This window comes from Ochotona princeps, chromosome 24, assembly GCF_030435755.1.
Source record: "Ochotona princeps isolate mOchPri1 chromosome 24, mOchPri1.hap1, whole genome shotgun sequence".
NCBI classification, from domain to species: Eukaryota; Metazoa; Chordata; class Mammalia; order Lagomorpha; family Ochotonidae; genus Ochotona; species Ochotona princeps.
This window is the reverse complement of record NC_080855.1, coordinates 25316850-25334772: the sequence shown is the minus strand read 5'-3', so window position 1 is coordinate 25334772 and position 17923 is coordinate 25316850. Positions and strand designations below refer to the sequence as shown.

At 61.1% G+C, this 17923-nt stretch overlaps 3 protein-coding genes across 6 annotated transcripts; 2 read left to right on the top strand and 1 right to left on the bottom strand.

Annotated features, from left to right (window-relative positions):
- Positions 1–770: 770 nt before the first annotated feature.
- Positions 771–2861, top strand: VKORC1 (vitamin K epoxide reductase complex subunit 1). 2 transcript variants are annotated; one of them, XM_004586919.3, is made up of 3 exons: positions 776–1025; positions 1652–1761; positions 2461–2858. In XM_004586919.3, exons 1-3 carry the CDS (start codon positions 853–855, stop codon positions 2667–2669), a joined length of 492 nt encoding a protein of 163 aa, XP_004586976.1. In that variant the 5' UTR covers positions 776–852; the 3' UTR covers positions 2670–2858. The 2 variants fall into 2 exon arrangements, with proteins under 2 accessions (XP_004586977.1, XP_004586976.1); XM_004586920.3 differs by lacking the exon at positions 1652–1761 and having other exon boundaries at positions 771–1025; positions 2461–2861.
- A 1879-nt stretch (positions 2862–4740) lies between these two features.
- On the top strand, positions 4741–9190 carry PRSS53 (serine protease 53). The gene is made up of 11 exons (XM_058680972.1): positions 4741–4811; positions 5617–5637; positions 5717–5879; positions 6209–6474; positions 6615–6769; positions 6876–7095; positions 7694–7844; positions 7931–8175; positions 8261–8406; positions 8622–8844; positions 9048–9190. The coding sequence occupies exons 1-11, from the start codon at positions 4754–4756 to the stop codon at positions 9065–9067; spliced, it is 1668 nt and encodes a 555-aa protein (XP_058536955.1). The 5' UTR covers positions 4741–4753; the 3' UTR covers positions 9068–9190.
- A 380-nt stretch (positions 9191–9570) lies between these two features.
- Positions 9571–17914, bottom strand: ZNF646 (zinc finger protein 646). Of its 3 annotated transcripts, none has more exons than XM_004587150.2 (3): positions 17363–17914; positions 11098–16412; positions 9571–9779 (listed from the first exon to the last, which is right to left on the bottom strand). In XM_004587150.2, exons 2-3 carry the CDS (start codon positions 16328–16330, stop codon positions 9658–9660), a joined length of 5355 nt encoding a protein of 1784 aa, XP_004587207.2. In that variant the 5' UTR covers positions 16331–16412; positions 17363–17914; the 3' UTR covers positions 9571–9657. The 3 variants fall into 3 exon arrangements, with proteins under 3 accessions (XP_004587207.2, XP_058537094.1, XP_058537095.1); XM_058681111.1 differs by having other exon boundaries at positions 17466–17914; XM_058681112.1 differs by having other exon boundaries at positions 9763–9779; positions 11048–16412.
- Positions 17915–17923: the final 9 nt, after the last annotated feature.

The following is a 17923-nucleotide window of genomic DNA, read 5'->3' as shown; positions in this document are numbered from 1 at the left end:
TAAGTTATCAGAGGAAGCGGGGCGGGAGCTAGCTTGTGGTGTGGGCAGCGGGAAAGCAGAGAGAAGACGCGGAAGATTTTCCCCAGAAGTTGACGGTGCAGGAGATGATGAGCCTGGGGACGGGAGCTGGGCACGGGGGAGGGAGTGCAGGGGCTGGTACCACCAGGTTTCTTGCTGTTCTGAGATGGTGAAGAGAAAGAAGTTTCCATTCAGAGGGGAAGGATGGTGGGTTTGGAGGTATGCAAGAGATGGAGCGGCAGCAGAGGGGATGCCTGTGAAGAGCAAAGTTAGGCCTGGAAAGCAGGGACTGGGTGAGGAGGATCCAGGCTCGGGTTAGGATCCTGCCTGGCTGGAGTGTAGGGAAAGGAACTGAGCGGCAGAGGGCGCTGGTGAGGCAGGAGGGAACGGCCGAGCCACCGGGGAGGATTTAGTCTGAACGACGTGAAGTCATTTCAGGAGAGATGCAAGATTTCTCTAGAGCTGGCCTCCTGGCAGTTCCAATGCTTGGAACGCTAAACGCTACAAGCCAAGTAGCGTTTAGTTAGTGGAAATCTCTAGAGACTCCATTTCCCTTGATGCCTTGCAGCTCCCCGACTACAACTCCCATCATGCCCAGCAGCGCTTCACCCAAATTATCCACATCCCTTAACCGTGTTTACAGGTCCCAGCATTCCTCTCTGCAACCGTTCCTTGTCAATTCGCTTGTGGGAGTTCCTGGGGACAACCAATCGGATCCGAGAGTAGGAGACGAGCGGGCCAATCACCGGGCCGAGGGGGCGGGGCGGGGGCGTGGCCACCACCTGCCCCGTGGCGGGTCCGCGCCCATGGGCGCCTCCTCGGGGACACGCAGATATGGGCACCGGCTGGGGAAACCCCGGGAGGGCGCGGCTGGCGCTCTGCCTGGCCGGCCTGGCGCTGTCCCTGTACGCGCTGCACGTGAAGGCGGCGCGCGCCCGGGACCGGGACTACCGCGCGCTCTGCGACGTGGGCTCCGCCATCAGCTGTTCTCGCGTCTTCTCGTCCAGGTGCGCTCGGGGAGTGCGAGGCCTGGGCTCCCGGACACCAGGGCTGGGCACCGGGGAGCTCCCGGAGTGTGGGGGCACGGGGTGCTCGTCTGCCTTGGCAGCCAGGTCACCGGGGAGCTCCCCAGTGTGGGGCACGGGGTGAAAGGGATACTTGGCAAGGAAGAGGGGTGCCGTGCCAGCCGGAGATGACCCGTCGTGGGAAACAGCAGGAGAGGCTGGGGAGCAGACCGCGGGTGGCCAGGCCACACGTGGATGAGGATGCCCAGGAATGAGGGCAACCCCGAGGAAAATGGGGGAGCGTGAAGGCCAGGGGTCAGTCACTTGTGGGAGCTGGAGATTTAGGCTTTCAGGTCTCTGATAGCTCTACAGTGGAGACAAGCCCTAAAACTCTGTCTAGGCTGGAAAGAAGGGCCTAGCCCAAGGGGGTGGGGGGAAAGGGGAGGAGGGCGCAGTGCCCTGGAGCCCTGACTTTACCAAAGGTGTGGGAGGCCAAGAGGTCTTGGATCCTTAAGATTGGGAGAGGTGAGGCTTGTGGAAGGAGGACCAGCACTAGTTAGCTCCTTGCCAGAGCAGGGTCCAAGAGACATTAGGTTAACACGGCTAACCTGGGGCTCCACCCCCTTCAGATGGGGCCGGGGCTTCGGGCTGGTGGAGCAAGTCTTGGGCCAGGATAGCATCCTCAATCAATCCAACAGTATATTCGGTTGCATTTTCTACACGCTGCAGCTGGCCTTAGGTGAGTGGCCCCGCCCCTTCCCTGTGGACCTCGCCCCTTTGAGACCTGCAGGATTGGGGGGACGGGAGGCAGCAGCCAGACATCCTCCCAGCAAGGAGGGAGGGGACAGTGTCTGGGATGTTCAAGTACTGGCCCAACTTGAGGGGTGCTGAAAGACTTCCTGAAACCCCAGTTTTGTGGCAGAGACTTAGAGATGCACTTGAGGGGGACACAGGGATGACCTGCCTGTCTGCTGTGTCATCTGCAGGTCACAGGGAGGTTCATTCTCTGGGTCCCGGGCTCAGTGGGTGCATGGGGAGCACAGAACTCGGAGGGGGCCTGATGGAACCTCCTTTATGATTTATTTACTTGAAAGGCAGAATTAGAGAGATCTTTCATCTGTTGGTTCACTTCCCAAAGGCCAGAGCTGGCCTGGCCCAAAGCCACACGCCGGAAGCCTCTTTCCAGGTCTCCCACATGGCCATATTCCCCTACTTTTCCAGATACATCAGCAGGGAATTGTATCAGAAGTGGAACAATCAGGATTCAAACTGGTGCCTCTAGACCATGCCAGCGTTACATACCACAGCACCAGCCGCCCGCCTCTTGATTTAGAGACCCCTCTCCCGGCGTCGCCTGTGGTCTAGGTGGTCCCCCCTGTGGCCATCCACAGATGGCCAGAGGCAGAAGGTCCTCCCTGACCCTTTCCCACCTCCGCAGGTTGCCTGCGGGCTCGCTGGGCCTCCATCCTGCTGGTACTGAGCTCGCTGGTGTCGATTGCCGGTTCCGTCTACCTGGCCTGGATCCTGTTTTTCGTGCTCTATGATTTCTGCATCGTTTGCATCACTACGTATGCCATCAACGTGGGCCTGATGTTGCTCAGCTTCCGGGAGGTCCCAGAACCCCAGGTCAAGGCCAAGGGCCACTGAGTCCTCACCCCCACACAGGCTGACCTCATCCGCTTTGCCTTGGCACACAGGGGAGCCTTGCCCGTGGGGGGCCTTTCCCAGGTGTTTGGAAGGCCCTGCCTCCCCCACCCCCAGACCCACACAGCAGGATAATGGACCAAACGTGCTCCGCTCTGTCTTCCAGCCAGTGCCCCAGCTCTGTCCTCTAGGGCTGGTTTCAGCAATAAAGTTTCTTATACACATTGGCCACGTCTGCCCTGTCTCTCTGCCAGGGACCCTGACGGGGTGAGGGGGAGGGGTTTTCACCAGCATTGCCTTCCCTGGAACTGGGAAGGCTGTGAGTCAGGGGGAGTGAGTGCAGACTGTCTGCAAGGGTGCTGACGGGTCGGCCTCATTGCCAGTGTGTGGAGTCAGCAAGACCTAGGGCACCGTCAGCCCCCACCTCCTGGAAACAGGCTGGTGACTGGTCCCTACTGCCCCAGGGGGTCAGTCCTGCTCTCCTGGGAGGGCCAGGCATGCACCTGTGACGTCAAGCTGTCCCTCAGGTTCTTTGCATGCTTGACGGGAAGCTCTTTCCACCTTCTAACACGTAACCCCTCAGCCTGCCTTATCTGCTGTCCGAAGGCGGTGTTAGCAGCCTGGCGGGGCTGATTGCAAATCATTTTGTTCCGCATTTCCTAAGACATTTATCAGTGTTTGAGGACGTGGATGGATGAGCTCATATGAGGCAGGTGCTGCCGCCCCCATCTCGATGAGGGGCGTTCACACAGGTGGAGCCAGAAAATAAGTTAGGGCGCTCTAGGGATCTGAATCCAAGTCTGTCTGGTTTTTTTGTTTTTGTTTTTTTTCCTTAAAGATGTATTTATTTGAAAAGCAGAGTGACAGAGAAAGAGATCTTGCTTGATTCACTTCCCCAATGGTCACAACAGCCAGGGCTGGACCAGGCTGAAGCCAGGAGCCAGAAACTATCCATGTCTCCCACCTGGGTGGCAGACGAGGGCCCAAGTGTTTCCAGATGCCTTAGCAGGGAGCTAGATGGGGAATTCCGACCAGGACTCTGATACGGGATGCTTCCGGTGTGGAATGCAAGTGTCCTGAGTGGCTGCTTAATCCACTCTGCACAACACCGGCACCGACTCCAAGTCTTACGTGTAGAGCCTGCCCACAGCGGCCTGTGTGACGGGGCTACGTTATGTGGGCTGGCCCACATCGGGAATCGGGAAGAGAGCCTTCCAGTGTTTGTCAGAAGGATGGCTGCTACTGAACTCTATTTCCCGTGGGGACCGTGGGCTCTGAGGAGTGTTGGCCTTTCTCAGGGGTTCACGGGCCCCTCGACATCTAGTCCACATAGCCCCTAAGGCAGACCTGGAGGAATTCTGTGAAACCTTCTTGGCATCAGCCTGGGAAAAAGCAAGGAAGCTGCAAGACAGGGTGGGAACCATCATACCCTATCAGGCCCAGGATGCGGCCTCCGTGCTGGGAGCATTTCTGTATTCAAATGATAAGGCCCTGGCCCCGACACGGTAACCTAGCAGCTAAAATCCTCACCTTGCATGTGCCAGGATCCCATATAGGTGCTGGTTCTGGTCCCGGCAGCCCTGCTCCCCGTCCAGCTCCCTGTTTGTGGCCTGGGAGGACAGTCAAGGACAATCCAAAGCCTTGGGACCCTGCACCCATGTGGGAGACCTGGAAGAGGCTCCTGGCTTCGGATTGGCTCAGCTCCTGCTGTGCGGCCACTTGGGGAGTGAATCAGCGGATGAAAGATCTTCCTCTGTCTCTTCTCTGTGTATTTCCAATAAAAATAAAACAAATCTTTAAAAAAAAAAGATGAGGCCCTGACAGGTTAACCATTCAAGGTTACTCAAGGAGGAGTCAGTTCGGGAACTGGATGTGAACCCGGGCAGTCGGGCCCCATGGCTGAGGCCCAGACAAGATGCCATCATCAGCGCCAGAGCCGGGAACTGCTGGCTCCCTTCCAGCCCAGGAAAAGCAAGGCTGCCTTGGCTAGCCGCCAAGCAGAGGGGGCGGAGCAGAGGTGGAGCTGGGGTAGCCAGGTAGGCGCTCTTTAAGAATCAGAGCACCAGGCGGCGGAGTGGCCTGGCAGCATGCGGCAGAGCTGGGGGCCGGCGTTGCTCATTCTGGGAACAGTGGTCCTTCTACAGGGTAAGCCACCCGTGCCCAGCAGTGTGTGTGTGTGTGTGTGTGTGTGTGTGTGTGTGTGTGTGTACAATGTGATGGTGGTGATGTAGCAGTGTTTGACCATAGGAGACCCTCGTGTCAAACTGGGTGAGACTCTCAGGGACTGTCACTGTGGCTGTGTGTGCTCTGTGCCCCTGGCTGCCGCTCTGACTTCAGGCACATTCCGGGCCACCTCTGTCCACTCTGTCTCTCATCCCTCCTGACCTGGACGTCCAGTGGGTTTATGTGTGCGCGCACATGCGCAGGAGAGGGACAGGTGCAGGTCCCCCACTAACATCTCTGGCAGCTCCCGGGAAGGTGGGGAGCCACAGTCAGGGACCAGGCTGAGGCTTCGTTTCTGACCACTTCTCCCACACAGCCAGGATGGTGGCCTCTAATTCTTCCTCTTTAGGCCTGCGGGAATGAAGGTGGTTGGGGTGGGGGACAATTAAGCTAATGCTCTCTGCGGACAGGGGCCCGCCCTGACTCAGCAGCGGGCGTCGGGACATGAGATGGGGGTTCTAAAGCTTGAAGGAGGCTTGGCCTGGTCCCAAGCTGAGCCCCAGGCACGCTCCTTGGGCCCAGGATTGCTGAGCACAGCTGAGGAAGTAATTACTGAGCGGACGCGCTGAATAGCTCCCCATAAAAGCTGCTTCTCAACCGCATATAAATATTTTCATTCTGGGAGGGGCCGGTGAGGTAGCCCTAAGAGTCACAGGCAAAGAGCCAGGGCTGGCCCCGCTCCCCGCCACCCCCGACCAGGTCTCACCATGTCCCTCTCTCTTCCCAGGTCTTCAAGCAGCCCAGCGGGGTAAGCTGTGGGGACATCTGGGTCTGGCCTGGGGTGAGGACAGGTCGGGAGGCTGCGGTAACACATCCCTTCTCCACAGCCTGCGGGCAGCGTGGCCCCGGGCCCCCTGAGCCCCGGGAGGGCAACACAGAAGCGGGTGAGTGGCCGTGGCAGGTCAGTGTGAGGAGGCAGGGAGTCCACATCTGCAGCGGCTCGCTGGTGGCCGATACCTGGGTCCTCACCGCAGCTCACTGCTTTGAGGAGTAAGTCCTGGGGCAGGGGTTGGGAGAAGTCAGCCAGGGCCTCTGGCTTTGAGGGTGGATGACTGACCCCCAAGCCCTGCAAGACCAGTCTCCGCCCCTGGAACAGTAATAAGGTACCATCTGGTGGGAATGCCAACGGCAGGTGTCAAGGGCACGTTATCAAGCTCATCTTAACAGCCTCGGGCGGTGTTCTGATTTAATGGTGGAGAGAGGGAAAAGATCTTGTTTAAAGCTACAGACTGGAGTCTCCCCCTCTCTCACCGCACCCCAATATGTGGGGGCGGGGCACTAGCCTGGGCCTTCCTTTCTCCTGCCCCTGCTTTTTCCAGAGAAGCAAAGACGGACCTGAGCTCCTGGTCGGTGGTCCTGGGCTCCCTGTGTCGGGAGGGGCTGAGCCCCAGTGCTGAGGAGGTGGCCGTGGCTGCCCTGCGGCTGCCTGGAGCCTACTACCACTACAGCCAGGGCTCAGACCTGGCCCTGCTCCAGCTCGCCCACCCTACAGTACACACGCCTGTCTGCCTGCCCCAACCCGACCATCGCTTTCCTTTTGGAGCCTCCTGCTGGGCCACTGGCTGGGACCAGGACACCAGGGACGGTAAGTGCTAGCCCAGGAACACCATGCTCACCCAGGTCCTACAGCCTCAGCTCCCAACTGCCCTGGCTCCTCATCTCCCTTGCTTCACGGGCCCAGACCCCAGACCCAGACTCCAGGCCTAGCCCCATCTCTGTTGCCAGCTCCCAGAACCCTCCGGAACCTGCACCTGCGCCTCATCAGCCGCCCCACATGCAACTGTCTGTACAACCGATTGCACCAGCGGCTGCTGGCCAGCCCGGCCCGGCCCGGGATGCTGTGTGCGGGTGCCCAGCCGGGGGTGCAGGGGCCCTGTCAGGTCTGATGGGCAACAAGCCTAAAGGGAGGCGGCCACCCTCAGCCTGGGCAACTGGGAGGGCTGTGGTGGGCTGGTGTCTGTCCTGAAACCCATTGCCTTGCTCCAGGGAGACTCTGGGGGTCCCGTGCTGTGTCGTGAACCTGCTGGACACTGGGTTCAGGTTGGGATCATCAGCTTTGCGTCCAAATGTGCCCAGGAGGACACTCCCGTGCTGCTGACTGACTTGGCCGCTCACAGTCCCTGGCTCCAGGCTCAAGCCCAGGGGGCGGTGTTCCCAGCCCAGAGCCCGGGAACCCCAGAGACCAGCGATGAGGACAGCTGCGTGGGTACGAGCAGGGGGCATGGGTCCTGCTGGCTTCAGGCAGTGAGTGCAAGAGGCCCTAAAGTAAACTTCAGCTCAGGACAGAGAACAGACATAAAGTATCCATTCCCAGCCTAGGGCAACCAGGGGCTCTCTCAGGAACAGCTAGGTGGAAAGGGCGCTGAGGCCAAGAGGCTCCAAAATGTTCCGGGTTGGGCTCTGCAAGGTCTGGCTTCAGGTTTCGGGGAGTGAGGTGGGAGGGGAGGCAACCTGCTTCCAGGTAGGGACCCAACAAGATTGGACAGGACAGGGCTCCTGTTCTTTAAATGCTGGTGTTAAGTGACTGACATTGAAATTGCATGCAAAATACTTCTGGGGAAGGAAGCTGTGTATGTATGGGTAGGCCTTGTGGAGCCAGGCCAGGCCTGCAAGGGTGCAGACAGGCAAGACAGGGACTGAGTCCTGTCAGGCTGTCAGGGTTGAAGCGTGCTGCTGGCCCACAGTGCCAGCACTGGGAGCCACGTAACTTCTCTGGAACTCTGGCTACTTGAAAGCACAATGTCAGGGTTTGTCAGCGCATGGGAAGTGCTTGGCATGTTGTCACATGACACCATCCATTTCAGCCTGTGGATCCTTGAAGGGTGATGGTCCCCAGGCGGGAGGCCCCTCCCCATGGCCCTGGGACGCCAGGCTGAGATACCGGGGCCAGCTGGTCTGTGGCGGAGCCCTGGTGGCAGAGGACGTGGTGCTGACCGCTGCTCACTGCTTCATTGGGTGAGCCCTACACGTCCCTCTCCCGCGTGCTCCTGGCCCCTGCTGGCAGCCACTGTCCAGCTGCTGTCAACGCTGCCCCCACACAGGCGCCAGGTCCCAGAGGAATGGAGTATAGGGCTGGGGGCTGGCCCAGAGGAGCGGGGCCTGAAGCAGCTCATCCTGCATGGGGCTTATACTCATCCGGAGGGGGGCTACGACGTGGCCTTCCTGCTATTGGCCCAGCCAGTGACACTGGGCTCCCACCTGCGGCCCCTCTGCCTACCTTATGCTGATCACCAGCTGCCTGTTGGAAAACGTGGCTGGGTCTTGGGGCTGCCCAGCCCAGGAGCAGGTAATTTAACACCCAGCGGCCATCAGCTCTGTTCACCCAACCTCAAGGCTACCACGGCAGCCGAAGCTTTCCCCTTGCTCTGCAGGTACCAGCTCCCCTTGGACAGTGCCCGTGACCCTTCTAGGGCCAAGGGCTTGCAGCCGACTTCACACAAGCCCTGGGAACAGTGGCACCCCCATCCAGTCGGGGACGGTGTGTACCAGTGCTGGAGATGAGCCGCCCCACTGTGAGGTGAGCCCTGGGCCTCCAACCTGCCGCAGCAGGCCCTTCGCATCCCCTCCACGAAGGCTCAATGGCAGCCTGTCTGCCAGCCTTAGTTTCCAGCCCCACCTCTCCACTGAAACCCGGCTTCCTGCCAGCTGGTCCCTCTGCCCCAAGGCCCACTGCCCTCCCACAACTGCATGAGGAAAAGAGCACATCACAGTGTGTCACCTGCCCCTTCACAGGGCCTGTCCGGGACACCCCTGGTACACGAGGTGAGAGGCACATGGTTCCTGGCTGGGCTACACAGCTTTGGAGACGTCTGTGAGGGCCATGCCAGGCCTGCTGTCTTCACGGCGCTCCCCAACTACGAGGACTGGGTCAGCAGTCTGCAGTGGCAAGTGTACTTCGCCGAGGAGCCCAAGCCTGAGCCGGAGGGTACAGCCGGCAGCTGCCCAGCAAACTCAAGTGCGTAACCTGGGCCCATCCTCCAACTCCAAACACCCTTCCCACTCCAGAGCCCTTCACCCTCCCCACCCCATCCAGGACAAGGCCCTTTCCGACCCCAGGACTCCCTGGGACTCTGCACTCTCAACCCATGAGCCTCCACGCTCTCACCTACTGCGGGGGCCGAGGTGGAGCCATCCTGAGCCGGCCACTCTCCCTGACAGGTCAGCCGGCCAGCTGTTGACAGGTGGCCCAGGACACATCACCAGCCCCACCCACATGCGGATCCAGGTCCTGAGCAGACCCTATGGCCCGGGAGCAGGAGTCCTGCTCCTCCCCTGCAGGTCAGAGAGGTCACCTGCGCATGCTCCCACACTCCCTGCGCTTCGCTGCGGCACCCACGGCGATTCCCGTCCTGGACTCCCCTCAGAATCACATCAGTCACGTTTTGAAAATGTCCTTTCTTTTTTTGGGGGGAGGGAGCAATTGTCCTTTTTAAAAACTTAAATAAATTGTTACAAAATAGACTTTAGCAAATAAATTACAAATTGTAGCAAAAGGCTCCCCTTCCTCCATGGGCACCATTCCTTCCTTTCCCTGGTGCTGGGATCTGGCTGGCAAGGGTGACCCAGCAGGAAGGCCCCCCCAGGGAGAGGGGATGAGGAATACCCCCCTCCCCCTCCCCCTCCCCCAGGCAAGCAGCCAGCTGTGAGTCTCTCCCTGGGGGGGAGTGGGGAGGAGGGGCTGAGGATGCCCATTCTCCTGAGGCAAACATGGAGCGCAAGGCCCCCATGCAAAGCCACTCCCCAACAGTCTGATCTGTGGAGACTGCCTTCAGAGGGAGCAGCCGAGGTCTGCAGGCCACTGGGCTGAAGGGTCCAGGAGTGGGGTCGTGGGGGCAGGTGCAGGGGGCAATGATGAGTCCCCTCTGCTGGCCGCTGGTGCCACGGGAGCTCCTGAGGAGAGAGAGAGGCGGTTACAGCCTCAGCAGCTGGAGCACCCCTGCTTGTGCCTCCAAACCCTATGGGCCCTGCCCCCCTTGCCCGTAGCCCCAAAGCCTAGAAGAGAATCCTGGGATCCTAGGGCTCCCAGTGACTCCCAGCCCTCGGTCACCCATCCCCCTGTAAGCCCTCTCACGCACCATCATGCACCACTCCCTTTGCCCAACAGCTCTGGGACACCCACCCCTGGTGACCACTGGCCGGATGGAAGTGACAGCAAGCCCCAGGCAAGCTGGGCTTATAGCGGCTAATGACCGGCCGCTCTGCCGGGCCTGCCTTCAGACAGACAATTATCTGTGACTCAGGCCTCCAATTGAAAGGGTGCCCAAGGAGGGAGCGGGGGTGGGGGTGGAAAGGTCGGATCCTTGAAAAGAAAAGGGTTGGCTTAAGGGCCTGGGGTGACACCAGGGGCCAGGGTTGGTGTGTTAGTGTTGTTCTAAGAGGAGAAGATGTAGTGAAAAGGTGCCGAAGCACTGGGAGCCAGTGACCTAGGCAGCAGTGCAGTCTGCTCGACCCACCGCTGCTACTCCAGGAAAGAAAAGAACCTAAACCAAATCAACAATCTCTTTTTTCCCCCCCCTCCGGGAGTTATTATTAGCTTCATCAGGCTTCCCTAGTGGCCAGTTACACTTCCCTACCCCAAACACAAACACCACTCTTCTTTGGCTGCTGCATAGCAGTGGGAGCCCAGACAACAGCCTCTGCCCTGACCTCACCCCGCCGCCCTGTGGTAGGCTGGGGCTGCTGGGGGAAGAGGTCCAACCCCACTGCTCAAAAGGCAGTGTCGGGCCCGGCATGATAGCATAGTGGTTAAGGTCCTCGCCTTGAACATTCCAGTTTCCCATATGGGCGCCAGTTCTAATCCCGGCAGCTCAGCTTCCCATACAGCTCCCTGCTTGTGGCCTGGGAAAGCAGTCGAGGACGGCCCAAAGCCTTGGGACCCTGCACCCGCTTGGGAGACCTGGAAGAAGTTCCTGGCTCCTGGCTTCGGACCAGCGCAGCACTGGCCGTTGCGGCCACTTGGGGAGTGAATCAGACAGAAGATCTTCCTCTCTGTCTCTCCTCCTCTCTGTACATCTGCCTTTCCAATAAAAATAAATCAATCTTTAAAAAAAAAAGGCAGTGTCCTCAAACCAATTTTCCTGCCCCATAGGCAGTGCCCCACCTCTTAGTGACTTGATGCCCTTCACTCCCTGCTCCCCCTGCCCGACCCAGGAGCCCACCTCCTCCTGGGACTCCTCACCCCTCTGCCCAAGCCGTCACGCCCCCGTACCAGAGCCAGCCACCGGCCATTCCTCCTGGTGCTGCTGCTGGTGCTGCAGGAAGCTGACTCGGCGGCGGAAGTGGCGGGGACAATGGGGACAGGTGAAAGGCCCCTCTCGAGGTGCGTGGACCCGCCCGTGGCCCTCCAGCCGGGCAGCTGTCCGGAAGGCCTTGCCACAGATGCTGCAGCGATGGCGCTTGGGGTCCGTGTGGGTCCTGCTGTGGTTCTTCAGAGACAGCAGGTTGGGGAGAAGTTTGGGGCAGAGCGAGCAGGGATAGAGCCCTGTGGTGTGGGCCTTCTGATGGTTCAGCAGGCTGCCGGCGTGGCGGTAGGAACGCCCACACTGGGGGCAGCAGAAGGGCCGCTCCTTGTCCTCGGCCACTGTGGGCTTCATCCTCTGCCGCCTATTGACTCCCTCCACATTCTCCCTGGAGGGTTCTGATGGGGCTTCCGGCATCTGCTTTTGCTCAGGGAGCCCCGCCTGGCCCTCCACGGCTTCAGGACCCGTGACCTCCTCCAGCTGTGTGCTCAGCACCCGACTCTGATCCTTGGAACGAAGCTGCAGGTGGCTGGCCCCGCCACAATGGGACTGGAAAGCCTTGTCCCAATCAGGGCAGGCAAAGGGCTGAGCAGCTACGTGATTGTGGCCATGGCTCTTAGCGGCCACAGGAGCCAAGACCTCCTTGGAGGAATGCAGGCAACGGTGGCAGTCTGTCTTGGAGCTGTTGTGGTTCCAGGAGTCGTCCGACTGGCTGTCAGCTTTGCCACACTGGCTGCAGGAAGGACTCCCCGGCTGGAGTGGAGAGCTGCTGTCTCCAGGCTCCCAGCCCTCCGTCTGATGCACACTGGCTCCACTGGCCTGGCTGCCAGCCAGGCGGCAAGCACTCCTGCAAACATTGGCCTCTGCTTCATCTTCTGGCTTGGTGAGGGCCTGACCCGGAGGGCCCCAGGCTCCGTGGTGATTCACCAGGGCCCTGTCTCCTTGCTGTCCCTCTGCCATCCCCCAGCCGGGTGACAGTGGCTCAGTGGCCCGGATAGAGCCCTGTCTGAGATGCCCTGTCGCCAAGGCTCCAACCTGCTCCAGCTGCGGCCCTGACTCAGCACCAGCGGCAGTGGGTTGAAGTCCCTGGCTATCAGCCAGGCTCCCTCTGCTGCTGCCCGTGCTGTTTGGGTCAGCCAGACCAGAGGGAAGCTCTCTTTTGGTTTCCTCCTCATGCTCCCGCAGGTGCCGCTCTAGAGATGCCCGGCCAGGGAAGCCGCGGCCACAGAGGGCGCAGCGCACAGCTGCCCGCCGGGTCCGGCCCACCCGCCGCCTCCGGCTCTCCAGGTGCAGCCTCTGATGGTCCTTCAGGAACATGCGGTTCGAGCAGGTCTTGGGGCACCTGTGCTGGCCTGGCTGGTGGCTGCATCGGTGGTTCAGCAGGCTGCTAGCATGGCGGTAGGTTCGCCCACACTGCCCACACGAGAGGGGCCCGTCTTCCTGGGCCAGCTTCCTGGCGCCTCCACCCCCTCGCCGTTCAGCGTGTACCCTCTGATGGTTGGCTAGCTGTTTCCGCAGGCGGAAGGCCTTCCCGCACTCGCCGCAGCGGAAGCGCCGGGGGTCGGCGTGGATGCGTCGGTGGTTCTTGAGAGACATGAGGTTTGAGAAGCCCTTGGAGCAGGCCTGGCAGCCAAAGTGGCCGGTCTGGTGGCTCTGCCGGTGATTGATGAGGCTGCCTGCGTGCTTGTAAGAGCGGCCGCACACCTCGCAGCTGAAGGGTCGCTCGGCCTTCACCAGCCTCGGCTCCCCCTCCTTCACGGACGTCTCCACCCACACCTCCTCCTTCACCTCTGCCGCTCTGTCCAGGGGCTCGGCTTGAAGTTCTTCCTGGAGCTTCCTCACAGCCGCCTGCTCGGGCACCGCCTCTGCGGTGACGTGGGGCTCCGCACTGCCCCCCGCCTCGGGGCTGGGCCGCAGCTGGGGCTCAGAGCCTTTGCAGTGAGGGTTGTTCCGCAGATGGTTGCGGTAGGCAGCCAGGTTGGGGAAGCAGCGGGAGCAGACGGGGCAGACGAAGTCTCCGGTCTGGTGGATCTTGAGGTGGTTCACTAGGCTGCCCCCATGCCGGTAGGTTTTGCCACACTGATCACAGCGGAAGGGGCGAGGCTGCGCCTCCGGGGAACCTCCACCTCCCTGCACGCAGGGGCTGCCTGCGCCTGTGCCACTCACCCCCTCCTCAGACTTGGTGTCTCCACCCTCTCCCGGGCCGGAGGCCACTGCATCCTCAAAGGCAAGGTCTGGGGCCTCCTCCGCAGCATCTCCTGCAGCTTCCGGGAGGCCGGGGGGCTTGTCCTCAGTATCCTTGGCGCTTTGACTTTGATGATGGCGCTCCAAGCTCCCCAGGTCATCGTACGTCTGACCGCAGCAGCCACAGATGTGCCCGTACCCTGCTCCCTCTAGCGCCTCCACCTCCCGCTGCAGCTGGTTCAGCAGCTCGGCCTCGGAGACCTGCAGTGGAGGGACACGGGGAGAGCGGGCCTCTGCGGCTCCTTCCTCCTCGTCTCCCCGATCCTCGTCCGAGCCCTCCTCAGTGGGGCTGGAGGCGCTGTGGGCCTGGCGCTGGTGAAGCCTGTAGCCGGCCCGCCCAGGGAAGATCATGCCGCAGAGCGAGCAGAGGAAGGGCTGGGCTGAGGCCGCCTCCCCCGTGCCATGGTCCCGGAAGTGGCTGCGCAAGGCAGGCAGAGAGTCAAACTCCTTCGGGCAGAGGGAGCACTGATAGATGCCTGGTGGGTGGCAGGGTCTGTGCCCCAGCAGGCCAGCAGCATGCGGGAAAGAGCGCCCACAGTCAGGGCAGGTGTGCGTGCCCTCGGCCTGCCAGCCGCTGACAGCCTCAGTACAGCAGGCTGCTTTCTGATCCTCGTCCTGCCCAGGGAGGTCATCACAGAAGCCAGTTCTGTGGCACTCCTCACCCCCTGGGCTGTCCAGGCCACCAAGGCCACAGGCCTCCTTCCCCTTCAAGCCTTCCTCGAGGCCTCTACTCTCTCGCTCAGCCTGGACACACAACTCATCTCTTCCAAGCCCACACTTCCCTCCTTCAGAGTCACCTGGCAAACAGTGCCCTTCACCTTGCAAGGTACCATCGGCCCCACCAGGGCTTTGTCCTGTAGGTCCTTGGGAAGAACCCAGACCCTCATTGTCTTCCAGTCCCTGGGCCCAGGTCTCCCTTGCCGCGAGTTCCACTGCTCCTCTGCCATCGCTGCCAGCCTGCTTCCGATGCCCCCTATCCCGTCGCCGGCTGTGGCGTCTCAGGTGGCTCTTCATGGCAGCCATGGTGTGGAAGTGCTTAGCACAGGCCCCACAGCTGAAGTCCCCCGTCTGGTGAGTCTGCCTGTGGTTAATAAGGCTGCCTGAGTGGCGATAGCTCTTGCCACAGTCCCGGCAAGCAAATGTCCGAGGAGGTGCCTCTGTGGTGGTCTCAGTCCTGCTGCGGCCCTTCTCCGCCATCCCATGGCTCAGGCTGTGATGTGCCAGGCTCTCAGGGTCTCCAAAGAACATCCCACAGACGTTGCAAACATGTGCTGCCCTCCTGTCCGCTGCCGCTGGGAGGCTGTCAGAGGCCTCCTCTTCACGCTTGCATGCGTGCGGGTCATCTCCCCTGGAGTCAGCTGCGGCTTCTGCCTTCAGATGGTTGGGGGGACCCTCAGACTTCAGCTCTGGGCTTCGGCGAGCAGCCTTGCAATGCACGCGCACGTGGTTGCGCAGGGCCATGAGGTTGGGGTACTTGCGGGGACAGAGGGAACACGGGTACTCTCCTGTCCGATGGCTGTGGCGGTGATTCACCAGGCTGCCCCGGTGGCGGTAAGCCCGACCGCACTCAGTGCACTTATAGGGCCGATGATCCAGGGCGGTGGCGGGGACCTCTTCCTCTTTTTCCTCTTTGACGGTGGTCTCGGTTTTGGGCAGGGGGGCTGGTGGCACTGATGGCTGCCCATCCCCAGTTCCCTGCCGGGGTCGGTGATGGGCACGTATGTGGTTTTTAAGGGCAGCGGCATTGAAGAGCTGCTTAGAACAGAGCGAGCAAGGGTAGACACCTGTTTGGTGGCTCTTTCGATGGTTAATGAGGCTTCCGGCGTGGCGGTAAGTCCGGCCACAGTCTGCACAGCGGAATGGACGGTACTCCTCCAGGCTGCTGTCATCCAGGTCCCCAGAGACGCCGAGCTCCCTAGAGCCATTCAGCATTGAGGCACGAGGGACCTGGCCCCGGCCACTCTCATCCGCGTGCCCATCTGTGGTGGGCAGTCCTTTCTCCTCCCAGGGATGCCCCGGCCTTTCACCCTCGTGGGACTGCTGATGTTCCAGCAGCTCCTGGGAGAGCCGGAAGGCACGGGGACAGTGGGGACAGCGGTAAGGCCGGTATTGGGCATGCAGTCGAGCGTGGTTCTTCATAGCCATGAGGTTGGAGAACTCTTTAAAGCAGATGCCACAGGGATAGACGCCCAGCGTGTGGCTCTGCCGGTGGTTGGTGAGGCTCCCGGCATGCTTGTAGGTCTTGCCACACTGACTACACTTGTACCGTCGCTCCTCCTCAGCAGGGGGGCCCTGCACGGGCACCTGGCCCTCTGTGAAGTCTACCACTGACTCGGCCAGATACTGCTCCAGGTTGCTGAGGATGCTGCTGGCTGCAGGGGGCAGGGGTGGGGCCCGGGCAGGGCTGCTGGGAGGCCCCCAGCCCGCAGCACCCTCCTCGGGACCCGGCCGGCTTTCCCAGCTCTCCTTTTCTCTGGGGGGGGGATCCTCCCAGGCGCCTGCAGCTGCCCCGGGATCAAGTCCAGACTCACAGCCCGGGGTGTCCGCCCAGCCTTCCCGGGGGGGAAGCCTCTCGTCCCAGGAACTGGGAGCCACAGTCTCACCCTGGAGTTGTGGAGGGGCTTCCTGTGGTCGAGGGGGCCTGTGCCTGCGGCGGCCCTCGAACATATGGGTCCTTATGTGGCTCTTGAGGGCCATGGGATTGGTGAAATCCTTGCCACAGGTAACACAAGGGGACAGGCCAGTGTCATGGGTCCGGCGGTGGGTGACCAGGCTCCAGGGATGGCGGTAACCCCTCCCACACTGCTGACAGCGGTAGGGCCGAGGGATGTTGTCACCCTCCTCACTGTCCTGGCTGGGAGATGGGTGGAGCAGTTCTCGGTGGCGTGACAGCTCCGGGATGCTAGGGAAGTGGCGCTGACAGTCAGAGCAACTGAGTGACAGGGGTGTGTCCTCCATGGGGCAACGGAGCAGAAACCAGAAGGCTCAGGAGGAGCGGACAGGCAGCAGCGACATTTTCCTCTGCTTGAGGAGTCAAGCCCTAGGAAGAGGGGGCAGTGGTCAGAAAAGGAAGGCCCGAGTCACCCCCCACCCCAGCTCAATGGGATCATGGCAAAGCTCCCTGCAGCAGCAGCGCCCTGCGACCTGCTCTGCACTAGCTCTCCTCTGAGGGTCCCTCACTTAGGGCCTGCCTGGCAACGAGTGCCCCCAGACTCAAGTCACTTCCAGATACAGAGACAACAACCCTAGAGGGCAGAAACCTGCTCCAGGCCACCCCCAGGGACACTAAAGACGAGATCCAAAAAGACCTCACTCCCAGCCTCTGTAACTCAGAAACAAGCATAGACGCCTCCTGGCGCATCTCGGAGGAAGCCAGAGCCTTTTCACCTCCTCTCAACAGAACATTCCAGAAGCACTCTCCTCTCTCCTGTTGACAGCTGAGGACCCGAGCGCAGAGCTGTCACAGGAAAGGACGGGTCTGGCCCTCCACCTCTCCTGACCCTATTCAGTGTCCCAGGTTGCCTTTCCAGAACACTCCTGCTTCTTTTACTTACTTCCTCTTAACCCAAACCATCTCCCAGCTTTGGCTCTCTCTCCCCCCTCTAAGGCCAGCATTTTATTTCACCCTTTCCCTTTCCACTTGCCATGCTTCCTGACCTTATCCTCCCCGGCCTCGCTCACGTCTTCTCCTGACAGCGCAGGCAGCTGAGCCTGGTCGTCACTTTGTGCCAGGCGCTGTGCTGGGTAAAGCGTACCCATGCTGTCGCTTGGCCCTTCCAGCACCCTGCAATGCCTTTGTTATCCCAGTTCCCACACGAGCAAACTCAGGCGGGCTTCACTCCCAAGCCCCTGCTCTCTCTCCAACGACCTCCTACCAGCACCTTGACCTTCTCCAGCCATGACCCTCCACTCCTATAGCTCCTGCAGCTCCGACTCCAGTCCCCGTGGGGAACGCTCTCTCCGACCCCCCCCCCCGCCCCCAATTCTCACCTCCCAAAGCCCCTGCGACCAAGAGTCTCCTCCCCTAGTCAAGCAGCAGCGAGGCCCTCTCCCCTCACTCCTCTGCTCGCTAAGTTGCCCTGGGGACCCCTACCTCGCACCGGCGGCCCCTCCTCGTTCCCGCCGCGGACGCGTCCGTTGGGGGCCGCGAACGGGGGCGCGCCTGCGCACTGGGACCCTTCCCCTAACTGCAGGCGCGCGCCCCCAGGGGTGGCTGTCCCGGGACTCTCGCGCTCCCACACACGAACGCTCAACCAAGGTTCCCAGAAGGTGCAAGGAGAGGGAAAGCGGGAAAAGAAGGGGCAGGAAGGAAAAGGGAGCGGGCAGAGGGCACCGCTCGTACAAGCCAGTAGTCTAACCCCCGGCTCGGTGGACACTTCCTATTGTTAATAAGAAACAGGAAGTGTCCTATGTGCAAAAGCTTCCCCGCGAGACTTCCGCTTCGGGAACATGTCCTGCTCCGCCTCCACGAGGCCGTCTTAAAGACACACTTCCGGCGCTAGGAACTGCTCAGAGCGACTCTGGCACCGCCCAGGAAGGTCACGGCGCAGC